Here is an 18657-nt window from a genome sequence, read left to right as displayed (position 1 = left end):
ATCAACTTAAAAAGATAAATTTACCCCAAAAGTAAAGCAAGCCAAAATGTAACCGTTGGAGCCAATAATGTTTTTATGACCAGTTTTATGTAATTTATGACATTTTTCTCTTTTTTGTCGTTTCTTTGCAACTTTTTTTTTGTAAAGATCAACTGCAACGATGTTGTTTTTTTTTCAATTATAGTGAAAACGACGGAGTCTAATGATTTTGGAGAAAATCCAATTAAAACGATGTCATTTCGTCCAACAAAAACGACATCGTCTTTCTTTATATTAAAAGACTATATTACCCCTATGACGTCAGTATGTTCTAACGGCAGTAAACAGTTTGGTGGACGACATACATCTTTTGTCAACTTAGGGTATACGAGTAATATACGTTAAAAATGTTGTAGCACGTTCGATACGTGTGTTATTTAAGAATATATGACTGATAATTTTCCTTTGGTTAATTATAACTATCGAATAGTTTAATGTTGAATACATACATACTTGGACTTGGTCATGACATTTAATATTGTAATCACAAACTAAAACCAAATCCAAATCCAAATCCAAATAAATCCAAATAATAGCTGTACATGATGTAGGGGAAGAGCAATAAGTAAAATTGGGAATATAAAAACGTTTGTTGCACTTTAAAGACAAAATGTGAGTTGAAAAGTTACATATATGGGGTGGATGGATTTTATTATGGGATTGTCACTAAGTAAGCAAGTGGATTAATGCATGCTCCTAATGTTTGTTTCCTGCCCCAGCTAGTGGTTGACTAGATCTTCTAAAAATGATGTTCTCTTAGTATTATATTTTGTAAACTGAAGAAATCTCTCTCCATCAGAATCTTCTCCAACGTTGCAACTATATATACATCAGATTCTTACGATGCGGAGACCAAAAACAAAGTGGGAACTTGCTCAATTATTTCTTTCTCGTTAACTAAATATAGTGTCATAATGATGTAATTATGTTTTTGATGAAAACTAAAGGGTCGCTGTTTGGTTTGGTTGCACATCATTCTTGATAGGAAAAAAATAGCCAACTTTATTTTGGCTGCCTTATCACCATCAGCTTGACTTGAAGAAAAAGTTAAAATTATCCTACTCCTAATACTAATGCAATTGGTTGCGGAGGTTTTTCTTCTCTCTTCTTCTTCTTCTTCTTTTTTTGGAAAAAATCGAACGGATCAAAGATGGAAGAACCACTCGATTTGTATTCGATTCAGCTCAAAATATAATTGATCCAAAGAAGAAAACAATAGGTTGTCTTCTTAATATGAAAAAAATTTAATATATATATATATATATAGGGAGTTCTTAAGTTACATGAAATGTAACTTAGTGTTTGCCAATATAAAAACAAAACAAAAAATTCATGAAATCCTAAAACTAACCGTCATCCATCAGCTGCATTTGTCATTGTCCATTGGCCTTCACATCACACCACTCTTCCGCGACCATTCGTCTCACAATTGTCATCCGTTGTCTCTGCCCGTTGTAGTCGTCATCATCACCTGGTGTGTCGTCATCATTCTCTGTCGTTGCGACTAGTGAATCACATGGAGGATGTTTGTTTTTTAACTCAATGACTTAAAATGACTTGACTTAATTAATTAAGTGAATTAAATGCATTTGGTTTTATAATTTAATGGGATTTTTTAGATAATCTTGACTTAATAAAATAAGCCATTTTTTTTAACTTTTTACTAAATGGAGAAATCTAAATCAGCTGACTAGTTTCTTATATAAAAAATATCCTTACGTAATTATTTATTTTCATGCTTATTTCAAGACTCACCCATACATGATTACCCACTAATAATTTCATCTTTCTTTTTTCAGCCATCATGGAATCCCTCCTCACTTTGCTTCGCTCAACAAGTTCTTAGAGCATCTCCAAAAGGGTTTTTAAATTTTACTCTTCAAATTTCAATTTGCTTACTGGTGTGGCAAATAAGTATATAGAAAAATATAATTTCCTCCAAAAGACTCACTAAATAAGAATAAATTAATATTATTTTAATCAAGTCTTTCCCACTATCAAATTGAATTGTTATTATATTTTTTAAAAGAAACATAAATAATAATTATTGCAGTCTTATCTTTTCAATAAATAATAATAAAATATTAATAGAAGAGGGAGAAACTCACTCGGCAATATTGAGGAGTAAGAAACAAATCTTATTTGAAGAATCTAAATTAACGTGTCTTTTGGAGTGTTTAATATTGATATGGCTCTTCAAATAAGAAGTAGAATCTTATTTGAAGAATCTTTTGGAGATGCTCTTAAATCTCCAATTATTGGTAATCAAATGTTTTATCCTTAAATTTTTTATGTAATTATATAATTTATTTTTATAAAAACTTTATAGAGTAAAAGCTCGTTTCATCCCTATATTTTAATATTAGTGTCCATTTAGTCCCTGTATTTTTAAAAATGCCTTAAAACATCCCTACCCTTAAATTATTGACATCTTTGTTGTTACTTTTTATTTTTTTTACTTACTTTTACAATATTACCCTCTTACAATAATATTTCTTTTTATGAAATTAATAAAAAAATTAAATTATCAATTTAACCCCAAAAATGAAATAAAAAATTATTGTGCTAATAATTGATAATTAATTTTTTTGAGATTAAATTGATAATTATTTTTTTCTTTTTACTAATGTCCAAAAAAATTATTGCAAGAGGGTAATATTGTAAAAATTAAGCCAAAAGCAACAAAAAGTAAGCGGAAAGGTGCTAATAATTTAACGTCGGAGACGTTTTGAGGTATTTTTAAAAATATAGGGATTAAACGGGTACTAACCTCAAAATATAAGGACTAAACAAGATTTTACCCAAACTTTATATATTATAATTCCAAAATCGTCATGTATTCACTTGAATATGGTTTTTCTTATATGATAAAATATTGCGGTTTTTATGTTCTTTGAGATTTGTATATTATTCATTTTTAATTAAATAAGGCTACAAATGTAAAAATATATGTTTTTAGTTTTTAAAGTTGAAAAAACAAACAACTTAATGCTTATTTTTAGGGATTTAGACAAAAAAAAAATTATTCAAATTCAGACATTCAGGTCTATTCAAATTTCAAATAAATAAACAAACAACACCTAATTGTACTATCTCTCTTTTTTTCAAAAAAAAAAAATTATTTGATAAGTGGCGATTGATAGGCGAAATTTATATGGATTGAGATTTTTAGATTATGGTTTAATTTTTTTTCTTAATTACACTGTTTGTGTTTGTTAATTTTCCTCTACTTATTATTATTTTTATTTTCGTTCAAGGAACCGTAAGAGAACCAAATAAATTTGATCATTCTCTTTTACTTTTGTTTTTAATCCAAAGCTACTAATATTGGTTTCTTTTTCTTTTTTCAATGGTTGATTAGGGTTTAGGGTTTAGGGTTTAAGGGTTTGGGGTTTAGGGTGCATGTATGGTGTTTTTGGGTTAGATCTGATGAGATGATTTCAAGAGGACATATGATTTTGTTTGCACAGAATTTTCAATGGTGTTTTTTTTTTTTCTAATTTCTACGGTGAATTTCTTGAAAAAGAATTTTGCTAGTGATGAGAAAAAAGCTCATTTGTATAGACTTAGAGAAAGCCTTTGAGAATCCGAAACTAGGCTGACTTAGTGGATTATGTTACTTATTATCTTTTACGTTGAAGATTGTTCGAGTGTTAATGCTTAATTGTTTCAGCGTTGGAGATTGTTTGATAATTGAAGTTCTCCAGGTCCCAGCATAAGAAATTAAGTTACTTTAACTATTTTTAAAAATAGACATGTTTGTTAGTTTCAAAACAAATAGACATGTTTGTTAAAGTTAATTAACAGGTGGCATGAAATGAAAGGATTATATATATATATATATATATATATATCTATTTTAATTACCTAATCCTTTCAGATTTCTCCTCCTTCAAAAGTCAACCAAGAAGTTGAACTTCAAAATGAATAGCAATCACCAGCGAAACAAAAAAGATCTTATTATGCATAATAAATATGTGTACCTTGATTTGTGTGTGTGTGTGTTTTTTTTTTAATTTGCTTATTGTTCGTGGATTTATATTGTAGTCATTGTATATTATTATGTTCATTGAATATAATGATTTAAATAAACTAAACAAAACCTAAAAAATTCAAAACGCAACTTAATTGAACCGAACCAAAATAATTTAATTTGATTTGGTTCTTCAATTCGGTTGGTATTTGCTTATAAAATTTAAGAATCGATCAATTGCAATTTGATTTTAAGCTAGAACTGGATAGTAACCCACCTATCAGTGCTTGCTTCCCGTCCCCAGTCCATAGAATTTTTCTTACAAGATTAGAATTTTAATCGAAATATAACTATTTTTTTATGTAATTTTTTTTATGTTTAACCCCTCAAATTTTCGACTTTTATTTTTTGAGGTCTGAAAATATGATTAAGCTTGCATGATTATGATTAATGAATCATATACCGGCATATGATCAATTGAAAAAAAAAAAAAGAACAAAAAAAAGAAAAGAAGGGATAACTTAAATGAATGTGAAGTGATGACCCGTGAACCTCTCGTTAATCCGCAACCCAAAGAATAATCTCAAATAACGGGAAAAAAATGAAAAAAGAAAAAAAAAAAAAGAAAGTAAAGACAATAATCTTTCTTGAGTAGCGATTTGTGAGGACGACGCTTTACTCTTGGCTTTATGCATCATGACCAAGCAGAGCTACTCCATTAAGCTTATTAAAAATTAAAAAAGGATTTTTTTTTTTTAAAAAAAAATCAAATTTCAGGAGACTTCCAAAAAATAGTGGTAATCGATTTATATGAAGACTTTTAATTTTGTCGTTAGTATGATGTCACCATTCATCAAGTTTGAGATTGAGTCCAGGGGCGAACCCACGGGTAATACCCCTTAAATTTTCTTATTTACCATATAATATTTTAGTTTTTATTTTGTTTTCAAATATGTCCCTAATTCAGCTCCTTTTTTTTAAAAAAAAAAAAAAACTAAAGTTAGAGACTTGTATTATAACATGATTAAATTATATATCTATTGAATAAACTGAAATCATTAGGAGCTAAAATGATATTAAAATGCTTTAATTTATTATTAAAAAAATTATGATTTAGTCTAAGTGAAAGAAAGATATGTGAAGAAATTATAACATAGTCACTAATATTAGGAAGTTCTAAATTGGCATATAGTAACAATTAATAATATTTTTATAATTTCATAGTTTTTTTTTTTATAATTATACTTGTTCTTTTTCTTGTTATCACCTTCTCTATCAATTGAATAAAAAATTCCATAAAAATTTGTAGTGCGATTTTAATAATTTATGAACTTATTTATTGCACGGTTATTATTCTTTTATACAATAAATATATAAATTAGCCCGCACTAAAAAAAAAAAAGAAAAAAAAAAGAAAAAGAAAGTTTAGATCTGATCCGCTCGAGTTGTTGATTTGACTGCCATTATATAATATGAATTATGGAGTCCACATTTTGTAAATACATGTTGCATGAATGCAATAAGTGTCGCAAAAAGTCAAATGGTGGTAAGATGGAGAGAGCTGCCTACAATTAATGGACACGATTCTCCTAAAACATAGCGTGGGGAGCAGCTACACAGCTGCCCAAACGCACTCGAATCAATTTCTTTGTAGCTGCTGCCTGCTTGTGGGAGTAGATTTTTTGGGCTTGCTTTCTTTCAGTTCGGTAAGAACTTGAATTTAAGTGGGACCATTTGGGCATGAGGTAGACTTTTGACACCTCTCTACTCCACACAGAGCCAGCCCCCTTTTCCAGTTACTTTTATTTTAATTTCAGAACGTCTTTTTTTCTTTTTAATTACGCTCTTTTATTTATTTATTAAAACTCAAAAGTAGTATCAACTATTTTTCTTCTCTTTTGCTATCTTCTTATTAGTATTACTCTACGCATAAATTAAAAAAAAATTTCTGGGTGATGAATTTTTGAATGTTAATAATTATCTTAAATTACATATATTTTAATAAATTTAATTATTAAATGTGTTTAATTCTTATTTATCCATGAATGTATGTATATTTGATGTGAGATTTTACGAGGACAGTGAAAGGGGTGCCAATTGCTTCACTCTTTTGAGTATAGAACCGGGCTAGGGCTGGTATTGTAATTGGACTGATAAACATTGGGCCAACAAAGCTTGGATTCGGCTTTCAATTGAAGAGTAGGGCTTTTAACACCCCCCTTTGAATACTATTTCTTAAAGTACACCCTATTTAATTTACAAAATACTAACACATATATAAAAATTAACAGTCTTCCCATAAAATTTTATATCCTAAAAAATATATATCTTCAAAACTTTTATTTATAAATTAATTACAAATTTTAAAATCTTAAATTATTTTTTCTTGTTATCTAGTTTTTATTTCCCTAACTTTAAATTAATTTAATTTTCTCAAAATATAATTTTTATTAAAATTAAAATATAAATATAAACAATGTATTAGGATAACTATAAAATATTTAAGAGGATAATTTATTTAAATGTTTAATTAAATTTCCACTTAAAAAAAGATGTGAATTAAATTATATTCTTTTATTTAGGTATTTTCAGTTTGGACAAAATTTCCATATACCGGCCGAGACAAATCTGCCAATAATACAACTTGACACCTTTCAATTAGTTTATTTTCCACGGGAACATTGAAACAAATTCCGATACACCAGCCGAGACATGTTGGGAGATTAGGCGGGGTCGTATGCTGTTGGTTTCGAGTGTGTCAAAAGACCTACTCTTAGCTGAAAGCAATTTGACGGCCTTTGGATTGTACGTTGTATTATTGGCAGTGAGGCCCCGAGGCTGTTATTTTAGCGTTCAATGGCTGGCTTTAGTTATCTCAGGGCGAAGTCTCAAGTTGTTTGCAAGACTATTTCATTTTAAAAGCCTGTGAATTTGATAATCAACAATGAGAAATTTGAGAATCTGTTTTTCATTTTTTCAATATTAACTAACAAATTAGAAATGCAAAGGAATTTCCTAAATCAATTATGTGAGAACACAACTCGGACATCTAAGCTCGAAACACACCAAAATTATTTTTAAAAAATCCGAAAAAAATCAACTTTCACCAACACACATAGGATACTCGAACCAATTCATCTAAGAAAAGTAGTTTATCATCTCACCACTATTGGATAATTCACAAAACTGCATAAAATCTAAAAGTAAGAATACAACCGGTTGAGTTTCAAATATAAATGGTAACATAATTTGCACAGGGTATAGTTATGGTATGTGCTCAATTATACATGGTAACAGATTCAATATCATAATTCAGTCCATGAATAGAGTTATCTCTTTGTATATGGCAACAGATTCAATATCATAAATTTTACCCCATGAATAGACTTGCCTTTTAAAATCTTCTAAACTGGATAGACTGTAATACGTTGTCATTTCCAGCAAATCACTAGTTGAGAATAATAATAGTAATTAATTATACCAACTAAACAATACAAACTGACATAATCTAATTAAAAGAATAAAAGTATGTAAACCAATGATATTGACACATCATTTATTGCATTAACTTTCCTACTTTTTCAGTACATCAATAAAATTTTGCCAAAACCAGCCTGTATGAATTAGTTCATTAATGTATGAATAAAATATGCACATATATGTAGTATTGCACAGTATTGCTAATCTAGAAAATAACAAGATGACGACGACTAAACTCTGACTGTAAAATAACAAGATGATTCGCAACAGACAATTAACATTAAACTTCATGAATTACATATTGTCGTTTTTTAATAGCACGCCAACCAAATTGATCTCGGATAACTAGTTATATGCAGTATGGTTTTGTTCCATCAATGTGCATGACCAGAATGGATGAGACAAACATTAGTTGACAAATAGGTAAAAAGTAAACACCCTAGCACAACACATCTAGTCCACAAGGTGAAAGAACAAAAGTTCAAATCCGTACATATTATAATAACATAAGAGTTCTGTCAGGATCTCATGAAGATGAATTGATCTCATCAGAACTCCCTATATAGAAACAATCATATGAAAACATCAATAAGCATGCTATATATGCAGGATTGCGACAAACTTTAACATAATAAAGGGACTTTTAAGGACCGAAACAACATGATGAAAACATGAGTAACTACGAACTGAGTCAACTTGTTGCTGAAGAAATTGCATGGAAGAATTGAAAAGGTACTACAAGTGCAAGAATTTCAAACTGCATATGATCTAATGCTACATGAAATAAAATACTTCAGAATTATAAGCATACTGCATCAAATGTAAGTTACTTTGTGAAATTTTCTCATTATGTTTAATATCAAATTGGCGCTATAGTCCTGTACGATATAATGTTCCAATCTGATAAATCAATTTGGTACTCCTATTTATAAAATGTGTGCAAACAATCATGAGATGCACAAAAGGATGTACACAATATGATACCGTGTCCGTGAAAAAAATATGGTTTCAGAATACTTATAGTTTTCCCAACTAATAGCACAACTAATGATTATGCAGCATAGTTTGTGCTCCAATGACAGTTAAGAAACTACTTATTACAAGAATCCAAGGGACTTAATAGACAGTTAAGTATGTTCATTTTTTTGTAGTTAAATATAAATATAACCATTCACTTAAGGAACGTGGCACGCAACCGCTGACACACTAGAAGATATACACCTGACTTGGGGATCGATCAATTAATATACCTCTTGATCGTAACTTGTAAATGCAACTTAATGCTCAAAATAATTAGCTAGAATTTCTCACCAACGATTTCAGTCCTACGCTGTTCTTCTATATGAAAGCACATATTGAACAACATTAAAATGATGGTCTCTCCCTTGTACATAACAATATTTTTAAATTATAAACATAGTTATAATCAATATCTTAGTACAGACTAAAACCTTAAAAAACCAACTTCATACAAATTAGTCCAGATAGGGCTTCAAAACTTAGCATTAAATAACAATGAATAATCCTACAATTGCCAACAATGAAATTGAAGTATCTAACCTAGCAAAATAATCTTAGAATCTGGACAAATAGATTTCTTAACCTAAATGCCTTACAATCTTAATAGCTAAAAATAACCCTAAACCCTAATTTTATTTCAGTTCTACCCCTGGCCCTACACTATATAAACCCACTCTTGGTCAGTGTTTCAAAGCACAAAAGAGACACAAAATTCGAAAACATGACAAGAAAGAAGGTGAAGCTCAATTGGATAGCAAATGATAGTGCCAGAAAAGCCAGCCTTAAGAAAAGAAAGGTTGGCTTGCTGAAGAAAGTGAGTGAATTGACTACCCTCTGTGATGTCAATGCATTCATTATAATCTATAGCCCAGATGAAAGCGAGCCAGCAATGTGGCCGTCTCGCCCGGTGGTGGAACAGCTGCTTGCAAGGTTCAACAATATGCCGGAAATGGAGAAGTCCAAGAAAATGATGAATCAAGAAACTTACCTCAAAGAAAGGGTGGCCAAATCGCAGGATCAACTGAAGAAGAACAGCAGAAAAAACAAAGTGATGGAAGTTTCCAATCTCATGGAACAATTCCATCTTGGTAAGAAAACTGATGATTTTAACATAAATGAACTGCAAGGTTTAGTTTGGCTTATGGAGGAAAGAAAAAAGGATTTAAGGAAGAGGATGGAATACTATGAACAGATCAATCCTCCTCCACAAGAGTCTCCGCCTCCACCCCCTCCCCCTCCTCAACTCCCTGCTCCAGAGGACAGCACGGCTGGTGTTGGAGGAAGTACAGGTGGAGGCGGAAGGAACCTGACAGAATCCGCTCAGTGGGACCAATGGTTCATTGATATGATGAAAAACAGCGAGAACATCGCTGGCAGTAGCAGTGGAAGGACTAAAAGTGATGCAGGGTCAGCTTCTCATCAAGCATTTGCTGCCAGTTCTGGTGCTGCAAATCAGATGGGGTTGCCTCATGGGAATCCTAGGGCCTATAATATTGGTTCTGATCTGGGGCTGCCTCATGTGAATCCCAGGGCCTATAATATTGGTTCTGATCTGGGGCTGCCTCATGTGAATCCCAGGGCCTATAATATTGGTTCTGATCTGGGGCTGCCTCATGTGAATCCCAGGGCCTATAATATTGGTTCTGATCTGGGGCTGCCTCATGTGAATCCCAGGGCCTATAATATTGGTTCTGACCTGGAGTTGCCTCATGCGAATCCTAGGGCTTATGATGTTGGTTCTGACCTGGAGTTGCCTCATGTGAATCCTAGGGCCTATGATGTTGGTTCTGATCTGGGGTTGCCTCATGGGAGTCCTAGAGCCTATAATATTGGTTCTGATCTGAGATTGCCTTGTGGGAATCCTAGAGCCTATAATATTGGTTCTGGTCTGGGGCTGCCACAAGGAAACATCAACATCGGAAGCAGCAGCAGCCTTGGAGGCAATGATGTTAATCTCGGCCTGCGGCAAGAGAATACAGGAGTGGCTAGCACTGCTGCCAGCAGCGATATGGGGCTGTCATCTGAGCTTTTTGGCGGTAGCATCCCTGGAAGTGATGTTGGGATGCCATATGATGTTACCAAACAATGGCCTCACAATTTCTATCCTTGAATTTATGAGAGTTTATCATGCAGTTCATGCAGGTTCTGTTTGTTTATTTTCATCCAGTATGTTTTATGTGGTCCTTTTCAATTGAGTTGCTTCGTGTAGCTGAAGTTTTTCAGCTGTTATGATGTTTTCCTTCATTTCAGTTGTTTGTGTAGCTGAAGTTTTTCAGCTGTCATGTTTTCCTTCAATCGAGTCAGTTGTGTAGCTGAAGTTATTCAGCTGTTATAATGTTCTGCTTGGGTCATGTCAATGTTAAGTCCGACTATAATAAAAGTCTGTCTTGCCTTTCTATGAGCAAATATATAGGATAATCATATAACTAAAGAGAAATAATTTCTAAAAACTTAACATCCAACCTATTTCAAAAGGAAAAAATAAAAACAGAACACATGAGATAGTGGCATTAAAGAAAACTACCTCTCTTCTCAAGGTTTCCTTCTTATACTTTGAATAAAATATTCACTGAAATTTATACTCCACAAATACTGCTAGTTGTTTGTGAAATACTCAGAGATGTTTAGGTTTGTACCATAGGAATACATTAAGAAATTCTTTACAAGTGAAACATTAATCATGAGAGAGTGAATTATATTCCACAACTGAATCAAGATCACTTATGATACTATGTTAAAAATAATTAATAAAAAGGATCCTCTTAATATGTATCATTTAGACACATGTCAAATAAGACTCTCTGCGTGAAGAATCTTAAATGACTCATTCCTTCAATTTTTTAGATTCAATATTTGTGTTTCAATACACATTGTTAATGAAACTCTTGTTTTTTGTGGATTTTTAGACATCAAAAGTCATACCCAACATGTGCTCAAATAAGAACTTAAAAAGACACTTCAAATCAATTTTTCGATGCATTGATGTGTGTTTTCAAGGCACACATGCAGTCAGATTCATATCTTTTGTAGATTGCCGAGCATGAAAAGTCATTCTTAACATGTTCCTTCTGACAAATGTTACAACGTAATTCATTAGGTAATCTTATAATCAAGAGAAGCAAAAAAAGGTAAAACATTAATTTTTTTTTCTTTTGATAGAAAAAAAAATTCCAATTTAATTGAATTTCTTTTCTCAGGACTATTATACTTAAATCTCTTGACATTTGCATTTTTATTTACTTAAAATTGTATAAATCTAGATTTTCCTTTCTAGTTTATTCAAAAGATCATCAATTCTTTTTTGCATCTCAAAAAGAGAGAGAGAGAGAGAGAGAGAGATTTCAATAACGGATCCCTCGCTTTAATAAAAGGACAAGTTAAAAAACAAAAAAATCACAGACTCCAATGCAATGCATTTTGTCCTGTAGTGTATTGAAATTTGTATTTTTTTATCTTTTAATTTATCCCTCACTTTATTAAAGTAAAGGACCTCTAGATAGGTGATGACTATATAAGACAAAAGTATTGTCAATGAACTAACTTTGTCTACGGTGCATGTTCAAGTGTTATTAACTATTATCATTAAATGAGATATATAATGTTTTAACATTAACATATAAAGAATGATTATGCGAGTTGAATCTTTTGTAAGATAGTTCATGTGAGTGCTTAATGAGGCTAATAATGCAAGCTGTTTAAGCACTTGGTTTTTGTTTTGTTGCATGCATGGTAAGGACGAAAGCGAATTTTTCTATTTTTTGTTGAAATGAAGTGATTAGTGGGGAAAAAATAACTTAAAAACTTCTATTTTTATGCCCAATTTTCAATTTGGTCAAAAAGTAATAGCAACTAGTTCTTCCTTATTCATTTTCAAAAGACTTTCTTAAACTCAAGCTTCTAGATTCTGTAGCATACTCCAATACCCTCCTAAAATTTCAACTGAAAGCAATTTTACAATTTATCATCACTGAATTGAAACGTGCAGGAATAAATATCCATTTTACCATCACTATAGTCCCACTAAAAGGGGAAATGTAAACAAGCATCTAAATTAAATTCAATAAATGAAAAGTTTCTACAACCAACTATAAAGGTTTTCAGACCAGACACAAAGGTTCAACAAGATCCACATGTTAAAGAGGAATGCAAATGTAATGACATTCAAATAGTTGTGAAGCACTAAATTTACACAAAGGAGAGCATAAACAAGAAAATCCCTCACGGACAGAGTGCAATGCAGAATCAATATCCATTTAAAATACATAAGAAAAAGAATTACAACATACCGGTAGATGAACTCTACAAAACATCTGAAGCACAGTTAGAAGATCTTGTTGTACTGACCAGTGAGAGAATCCCTGAGATTTGAATAGAGGCCATAGAGTGAATACTGACGAAGATTCTCGACTTCGTACCATGAATTGAGAACTGAAAGGTGCTTATCAGTGCCAGAGAATGCCAATTGTATTCCAAGGCTGCAATCTACAGAGCCTCCATGGTTCTTGCAGCTGGTTGAGCGGATAGCACAATCCTGATTGTTAAGGCAGACAAAATTAGAGTTTCCTGAACATTTAGAACAACCATCCCTTTTCCAGTACAAGTTTTGCAGCCTGCCTTTCTTAAACTCAAGCGCCTGCATTTAACAAAATCTTGTCAGTCTTCACAGAAGTTTACAAGCAAAATTGAGATGATCATAAAACAGATTCTAAAATCTCTCTTACAAGAGTAAAGCTGGTTACGGTGTATGTACTGTTTGCAACAAAAGCAGGGAGGGACCTTGCAGCATATTTTCGACCAGCAAATGCAACCATATACCCACCATAATTATCCTGCAAAGCATAATAGATTATGACACTTTAAATAAGTCATTAATAGATGATACGATCATTTTTGTGAATCAACAAGGCTAAAAGAAAAGAATTCCATGTAAACAGTCAACTAGTATAAAACAGACCTCATCTAGGTAAAACTATATATATAAATGCAGTTAGTAAATTTAAAAAAGAAAAATCGACTAACTTCCAGCACTATATAGCTCATAGTGCAGCACGTTTCATACATAGCAGTCTTCAATAGAGAAGTCAATTGGAGACTTTTAGTCTGGTTTCTAAATAAGGATTTTCACAAGAAAAAACTAAAACCTAAACCAAATCACTTTCAATAAGTCCTTAACATAATTCCTTACAGTTGTCTTCATCAACCAAATCCCCTATTAATTTCAATCAAATTTAAAAAAGCCTAGAATGAAATATTGGTTGAACATCTCTCGTATTTCCTCCCTCCCCTCGGTTTCTATCAATGCTTAATTCAAGCAATATAAGTTATAAGCTGTTTCATTCCAATTAATTACTGTTAAAAAATGTACAATAACAACAATCTCAAGTTTTATAGTGGAGAATCTGGATTCCTAAGCTATCAGCTATAAAATTGCAGCAACAATAACCGATATTTAGGTCTTTCTATTTTTAGTTTTTTTTTAATGTGAATAAGAATACAATAAGTTCAAGTAAAATTTTAAAAAAACGAAAAGAGAGTTGAAAAAAATGTAAGTAACCGGAGAGAACGACGACGTGTTGATTGTAAGAAGCGAGATCTCGTCAACTTTAGGCCTAAAAACGGCGATCTGAGAAGTTGATGAAGAAAGCGAGAGTCGTCGGTCACAGGGAGACAACTGTTGGCTATTGTTGAGAAAGAAACTGCTCCTCGATGCGAACGCGATAGCGAAAGTGAAGCCGTCGGATCTTTCGACCTTCGTGTCGCCGCACGGCGAGTACATGTGGTTATTATCGGATGACTCGACTAGAGATGAAAAACAGGACGTCGTAAGGAGAAGAAAGAAGAAGATAGTTTCCATTTTTGCAACTTTTTTTCTTTTTTTGGGATTTTTGAGAGTCCAACGCTTAGTTCGTTTGTTTGGACTTCACAGTGGTAGAAACGGGGAGAGCGAGAGATGACGATGAAAGGACGCCAGCTTGCTTGCTTCGACGTGGAAGAAGATTATGGACCTGTTTGGGCTGGATCAATGTATCGGTAAGATCAGAGTTTGACCCAAATGATATCGGTGTTTAATTGTTTATCCCTCAAAATTTTGATCAATGACGTTACATTCATACACCTACTCAACTCTTCTAATAATTGCAAAATAAATAAATAAATTCTTTCTGTAAACTATGTAAGATAAAGCTAGTTTCTACTTGACAATGATACGGGATTTTTTTTTAATTGAGTGGAAATATTACATTTTTTTTTTTTACTAAGGTGGCGTTTTTTTTTTGTCTGAAATCTGAATAGACCTGAATTAATCTGAATTCTGAATGTTTGAATCTGAATAATATGTTTATTTTTTTGTCTGAATCTCAGAAAATAAGTATTAAATTATTTATTTTTTTCAATTTAAAAAGCTGAAAATATATACTTTTACATTTGTATCCTTATTAAATTTGAATGTCAAATAAATAATATATTAAATACCATAATATTTTAATATTTATAAGTAAAACTATATTCAAGTGAATACATAATTATTTTAGAATTTTAATATATAAAATACCATAAAGTTCAAATTTTATCGTATATAATATAAGAAAGAAAAAATAAGAATATTTTTATGTGGGGTAAATGTCTATGGGTGAGTTTTTGGATAGACATGAAAAATAAATTATAAAGCAGGGATATTTTTGACATTAGTAAGTAATTGACTTAATTCAGATTTCTCCATTAAGTAAAAAGCCAAAAAAAATATATTATTTTATTAAGTCAAAATTATCTAATAAGTCTCATTAAGTTATAAAAATAAATACATCTAATTAACTTAATTAATTAAGTTAAGTCACTTTAAGTTATTAAGTTAAAAAAACAAACGCTACCTAAGTATTTTATCAATAATTAATTCATTTAGTTGAGATAAAGTAAATAAATCAAGATTTATATACAGAGTAATTTTACAATAATATAATCCCTTATTTTAATAAAATAAGGAATAAGGTTAAATAATAAATATATATTTCAAAGGTTTTTTTATATCGTATTATGTCATTGTATGCATCAACATTCACATAAACATGTACAAAGATCCGGGGTCCCATTTAGATCTCTTTACATAGTGCAATTGACATTACTTTTAAATTATTTGAAGACAAATTCAACCGTTCTGAACTCGAACGTTGCCACAATATAGCTGTCATGGCAAACTTCCATCCATTACGGAACTTTTAAGAGGATGCCCAATGAGTTATGCCAGAAGTTGAGGATGAAGGTTGATGCATGCGGGTGTGTACAGTGACGACCAATTTAATTAACCACCACTTCCGAGTCCAAAGCCCAACCAAATTAGTCCAAAAAATTGCCACCACGGGGATATGCGAAAAACATGTTAATTAATTAATTAATTAATTAACTGCCACCATCATCGTCAGCTCGTAATAATTATTTATTGTACAGTTAGATACCTCTCGTAATTAATAATTCAAAGAATAATAATATAGTCATAAATTTTTGTATAAATTTATTTTGTACAAATTAATGTGGCATGATAAGATTGGTTGAATTAAATATCACTTTACTCATATGATTTATTTTTATTATTTTATATTTTCATTCAACTAATAAATTAATGACACGTACAATAATTTATAATTGTATTATTACTCTAATTAAAAAATCGGCGTTACGTAGTTGGTGGGAAATGCCAACGGTCCGACACCAAATTCTTTTTATTTTCTATATACGTATTGTCACGGCTGCTCATACTTGCTCTCTAGTTGTATGACCAACAAATTCCTGTGGGCACACATAACAGGCTTACGTCACTTAAATAAAAAAAGGAAAAGCCATCAACTACGGTATTTTGTAATTAGCCAGTCTCGGGTCGGGGACAAACTCTTGGATTTGCCTAAGCGGACCTAATTGTGATTCTTACAATACAACAGTATTTTACTACAAAAATATATAATATTAAGATCACTTAATTAAAACTTGTATGAATCGAAATATTAATATTAATTCAAGAATTATAAATTTTTTTTTGGTACAAATTGACGTATCGTATTATATCAGTATAAACATCTAATAATAATATAACCCTCTATCCACATCATACAAAATTTTATGTACTTATCCATGGCATTACCCTCGCTATGATATTCAAAGCCTTAACGGAAAAGAAAAAGAAATAGCATGATGAAGCAACTTACTTGCAAATGCATGGTAAATGCTCTGCACGCTCGGAGAGAGAGAATTAAATAAAGATACAAGACGCTAGCTTATGGTGAAAAGAAAGCCACAACCATGTATGTTCATTTTTATTTATATTATTTATTATCTAATCTAATAACATTGGAAGGGCATGATGGCTTCACATGTCTTGCTGCCTCATTGTCGTATCTTTACTTAAATCCCAATACGCCTCCCCGTATTTAAAACTTCACCAACACTCTCTCTCTCTCTCTGTCTTTCTCAGTTGACTTTTTAAAACCTTTGAATCATCTACTAATTAATAACTTTTTCTTCATCCATTTTCCAAATGGCTGACTTAGCCATACCTATTTCTTTCATCTTCTGCATCCTTTACTACTTTTTGTTAATATTATGATGAACGAGACTACAGTTAAAGCAAGCGACGGGTTCCTTGGCTCTTCCAACATCGGAGGGTTTGGTTATGGCATTGGCGTTTCAGTGGGGATTCTTATACTAATCACAACGATCACCTTAGCATCATACTTTTGCACTCGAGGGCAACAACAGCAGCAAACAACCAACCAGAGAAGTAATAATAACAATCGTGGCCAGAATGATGGGGGGGCTGATCATAATCAAAGCAGTATTGTTATCGATGTGGGGCTTGATGAGAGCACAATCAAAAGCTACCCGAAGTTGCCCTATTCGGAAGCCAGGCTACAGAAGAAGGATTCTACTGCTACGTGCTGCTCTATATGCTTGGCTGATTACAGAAGCTCCGATATGCTACGGCTGCTGCCCGATTGCAGCCATTTGTTCCACGTCAAGTGCGTTGACCCATGGTTGAGATTGCATCCCACGTGTCCAGTTTGTCGAACGTCTCCGCTCCCGACGCCGCTTTCCACGCCGCTGGCTGAGGTGGTTCCGCTGGCCGCCAGAACGGATTAATTCATGTATGATATGTGGCATCGTCATTTTGAACTTACTGTGAAGCAAAGTTGCTATCTCATCGGAGCTGCCACTGTTGTTAGTTTCGCCTTTTTCATTTTTTTTTTTTACCCCACCTTATAAAATAGTTATGGATTCCGATTTTATATGATACAAATTACAATGCATGATTGGTGCATATGCAATACAGCTTCTCTGGAAATTTGTTCTCTTTGATATGATTGCTAGTTTCTTTTGGTTAATTGAATCTTTGCATAGCTTTTGGATTGTCAATGCAGCTGGCATCATAAGTCAGAGAGTTGGAAGTAGCGATCGCATATACAGAAAAAAAGGGCGAAACATTTCATCTTCGCATTAGGGCACATGTCATTCGGTATTAGCAATAAGGAAATATAACACGTTTGTTTATTTTTTATGATCAATGATTACTGAAATTTTCAAACTGAAGGTTAAACCCACCATGTCAATTAATTACTTATGTTTCTCAATTCAAAAGCAGGGCACATGATCCTAGGTTGCCTTGTCTGATAACAAATACAATAAAGCAAAGACTAACATTTTATTTACCCGATAATTTATCTTTGCTTATTCTACTCTGACTTGTTACTTGAATGATTGCTAGTGTCATAAAAAATGATTAAAAATCAAATTAGATATGGAAATTTGCTTTGCTTTGAAAAATGAGATTTCAATTTTCTTGAATATTTTCTGAAATTCACGCATTGAATGTTTCTTGAGCTTAGTTCACGACCCATGAGGGTCAAAATTTCATATGCATGAATGTGCTACTCATTGCCCTAGCTACTCGCTTAATTGAGGCTTAATTTATGCACTGGGGTGGGAAAATTATGAGTCAGCTTATCTGCACATGTGACGTTCAAATTGCACATAATATTATATGATCAACTCCACCTTACAATCTCGGCCTGTGAAGAAATCCAGATCGTTTGGGACTAATGATAAACAAAGCCCAATGTGAAAGGGGAAGTTTTTTGATAAGAAAGTCGCACAAATTTTTTTTT

General features: G+C 32.1%; 3 protein-coding genes across 3 annotated transcripts; 2 read left to right on the top strand and 1 right to left on the bottom strand.

The window, feature by feature from the left end:
* Positions 1 to 9233: 9233 nt before the first annotated feature.
* LOC102630456 (agamous-like MADS-box protein AGL90) lies at positions 9234 to 10622 on the top strand. The gene has a single exon (XM_006481553.4). It carries the CDS (start codon positions 9234 to 9236, stop codon positions 10620 to 10622), a length of 1389 nt encoding a protein of 462 aa, XP_006481616.2.
* Positions 10623 to 12645: 2023 nt separating this feature from the next.
* Positions 12646 to 14578, bottom strand: LOC102630770 (uncharacterized). The gene is made up of 3 exons (XM_006481554.4): positions 14067 to 14578; positions 13234 to 13341; positions 12646 to 13145 (listed from the first exon to the last, which is right to left on the bottom strand). Exons 1-3 carry the CDS (start codon positions 14364 to 14366, stop codon positions 12834 to 12836), a joined length of 720 nt encoding a protein of 239 aa, XP_006481617.1. The 5' UTR covers positions 14367 to 14578; the 3' UTR covers positions 12646 to 12833.
* Positions 14579 to 16805: 2227 nt separating this feature from the next.
* Positions 16806 to 17837, top strand: LOC102631067 (RING-H2 finger protein ATL70). The gene has a single exon (XM_006481555.4). It carries the CDS (start codon positions 17099 to 17101, stop codon positions 17633 to 17635), a length of 537 nt encoding a protein of 178 aa, XP_006481618.1. The 5' UTR covers positions 16806 to 17098; the 3' UTR covers positions 17636 to 17837.
* Positions 17838 to 18657: the final 820 nt, after the last annotated feature.

Source organism: Citrus sinensis, chromosome 6 (genome assembly GCF_022201045.2).
Source record: "Citrus sinensis cultivar Valencia sweet orange chromosome 6, DVS_A1.0, whole genome shotgun sequence".
Taxonomy (NCBI): Eukaryota; Viridiplantae; Streptophyta; class Magnoliopsida; order Sapindales; family Rutaceae; genus Citrus; species Citrus sinensis.
The sequence above is the reverse complement of the archived record's forward strand: the minus strand, read 5'-3'. Positions and strand labels throughout refer to the sequence as shown.

Excerpts from the sequence above, each read along its gene's own strand:
- LOC102631067 (XM_006481555.4), top strand. The coding sequence starts at position 17,099 with ATGATGAACGAGACTACAGTTAAAGCAAGCGACGGGTTCCTTGGCTCT.
- LOC102630456 (XM_006481553.4), top strand. The coding sequence starts at position 9,234 with ATGACAAGAAAGAAGGTGAAGCTCAATTGGATAGCAAATGATAGTGCC.
- LOC102630770 (XM_006481554.4), bottom strand. The coding sequence starts at position 14,366 with ATGGAAACTATCTTCTTCTTTCTTCTCCTTACGACGTCCTGTTTTTCA. Across the intron at positions 13,342-14,066 it reads ACACGTCGTCGTTCTCTCCG|GATAATTATGGTGGGTATAT; the intron begins GTTACTTACATT and ends TATGCTTTGCAG. Across the intron at positions 13,146-13,233 it reads CCGTAACCAGCTTTACTCTT|GCGCTTGAGTTTAAGAAAGG; the intron begins GTAAGAGAGATT and ends TGTTAAATGCAG.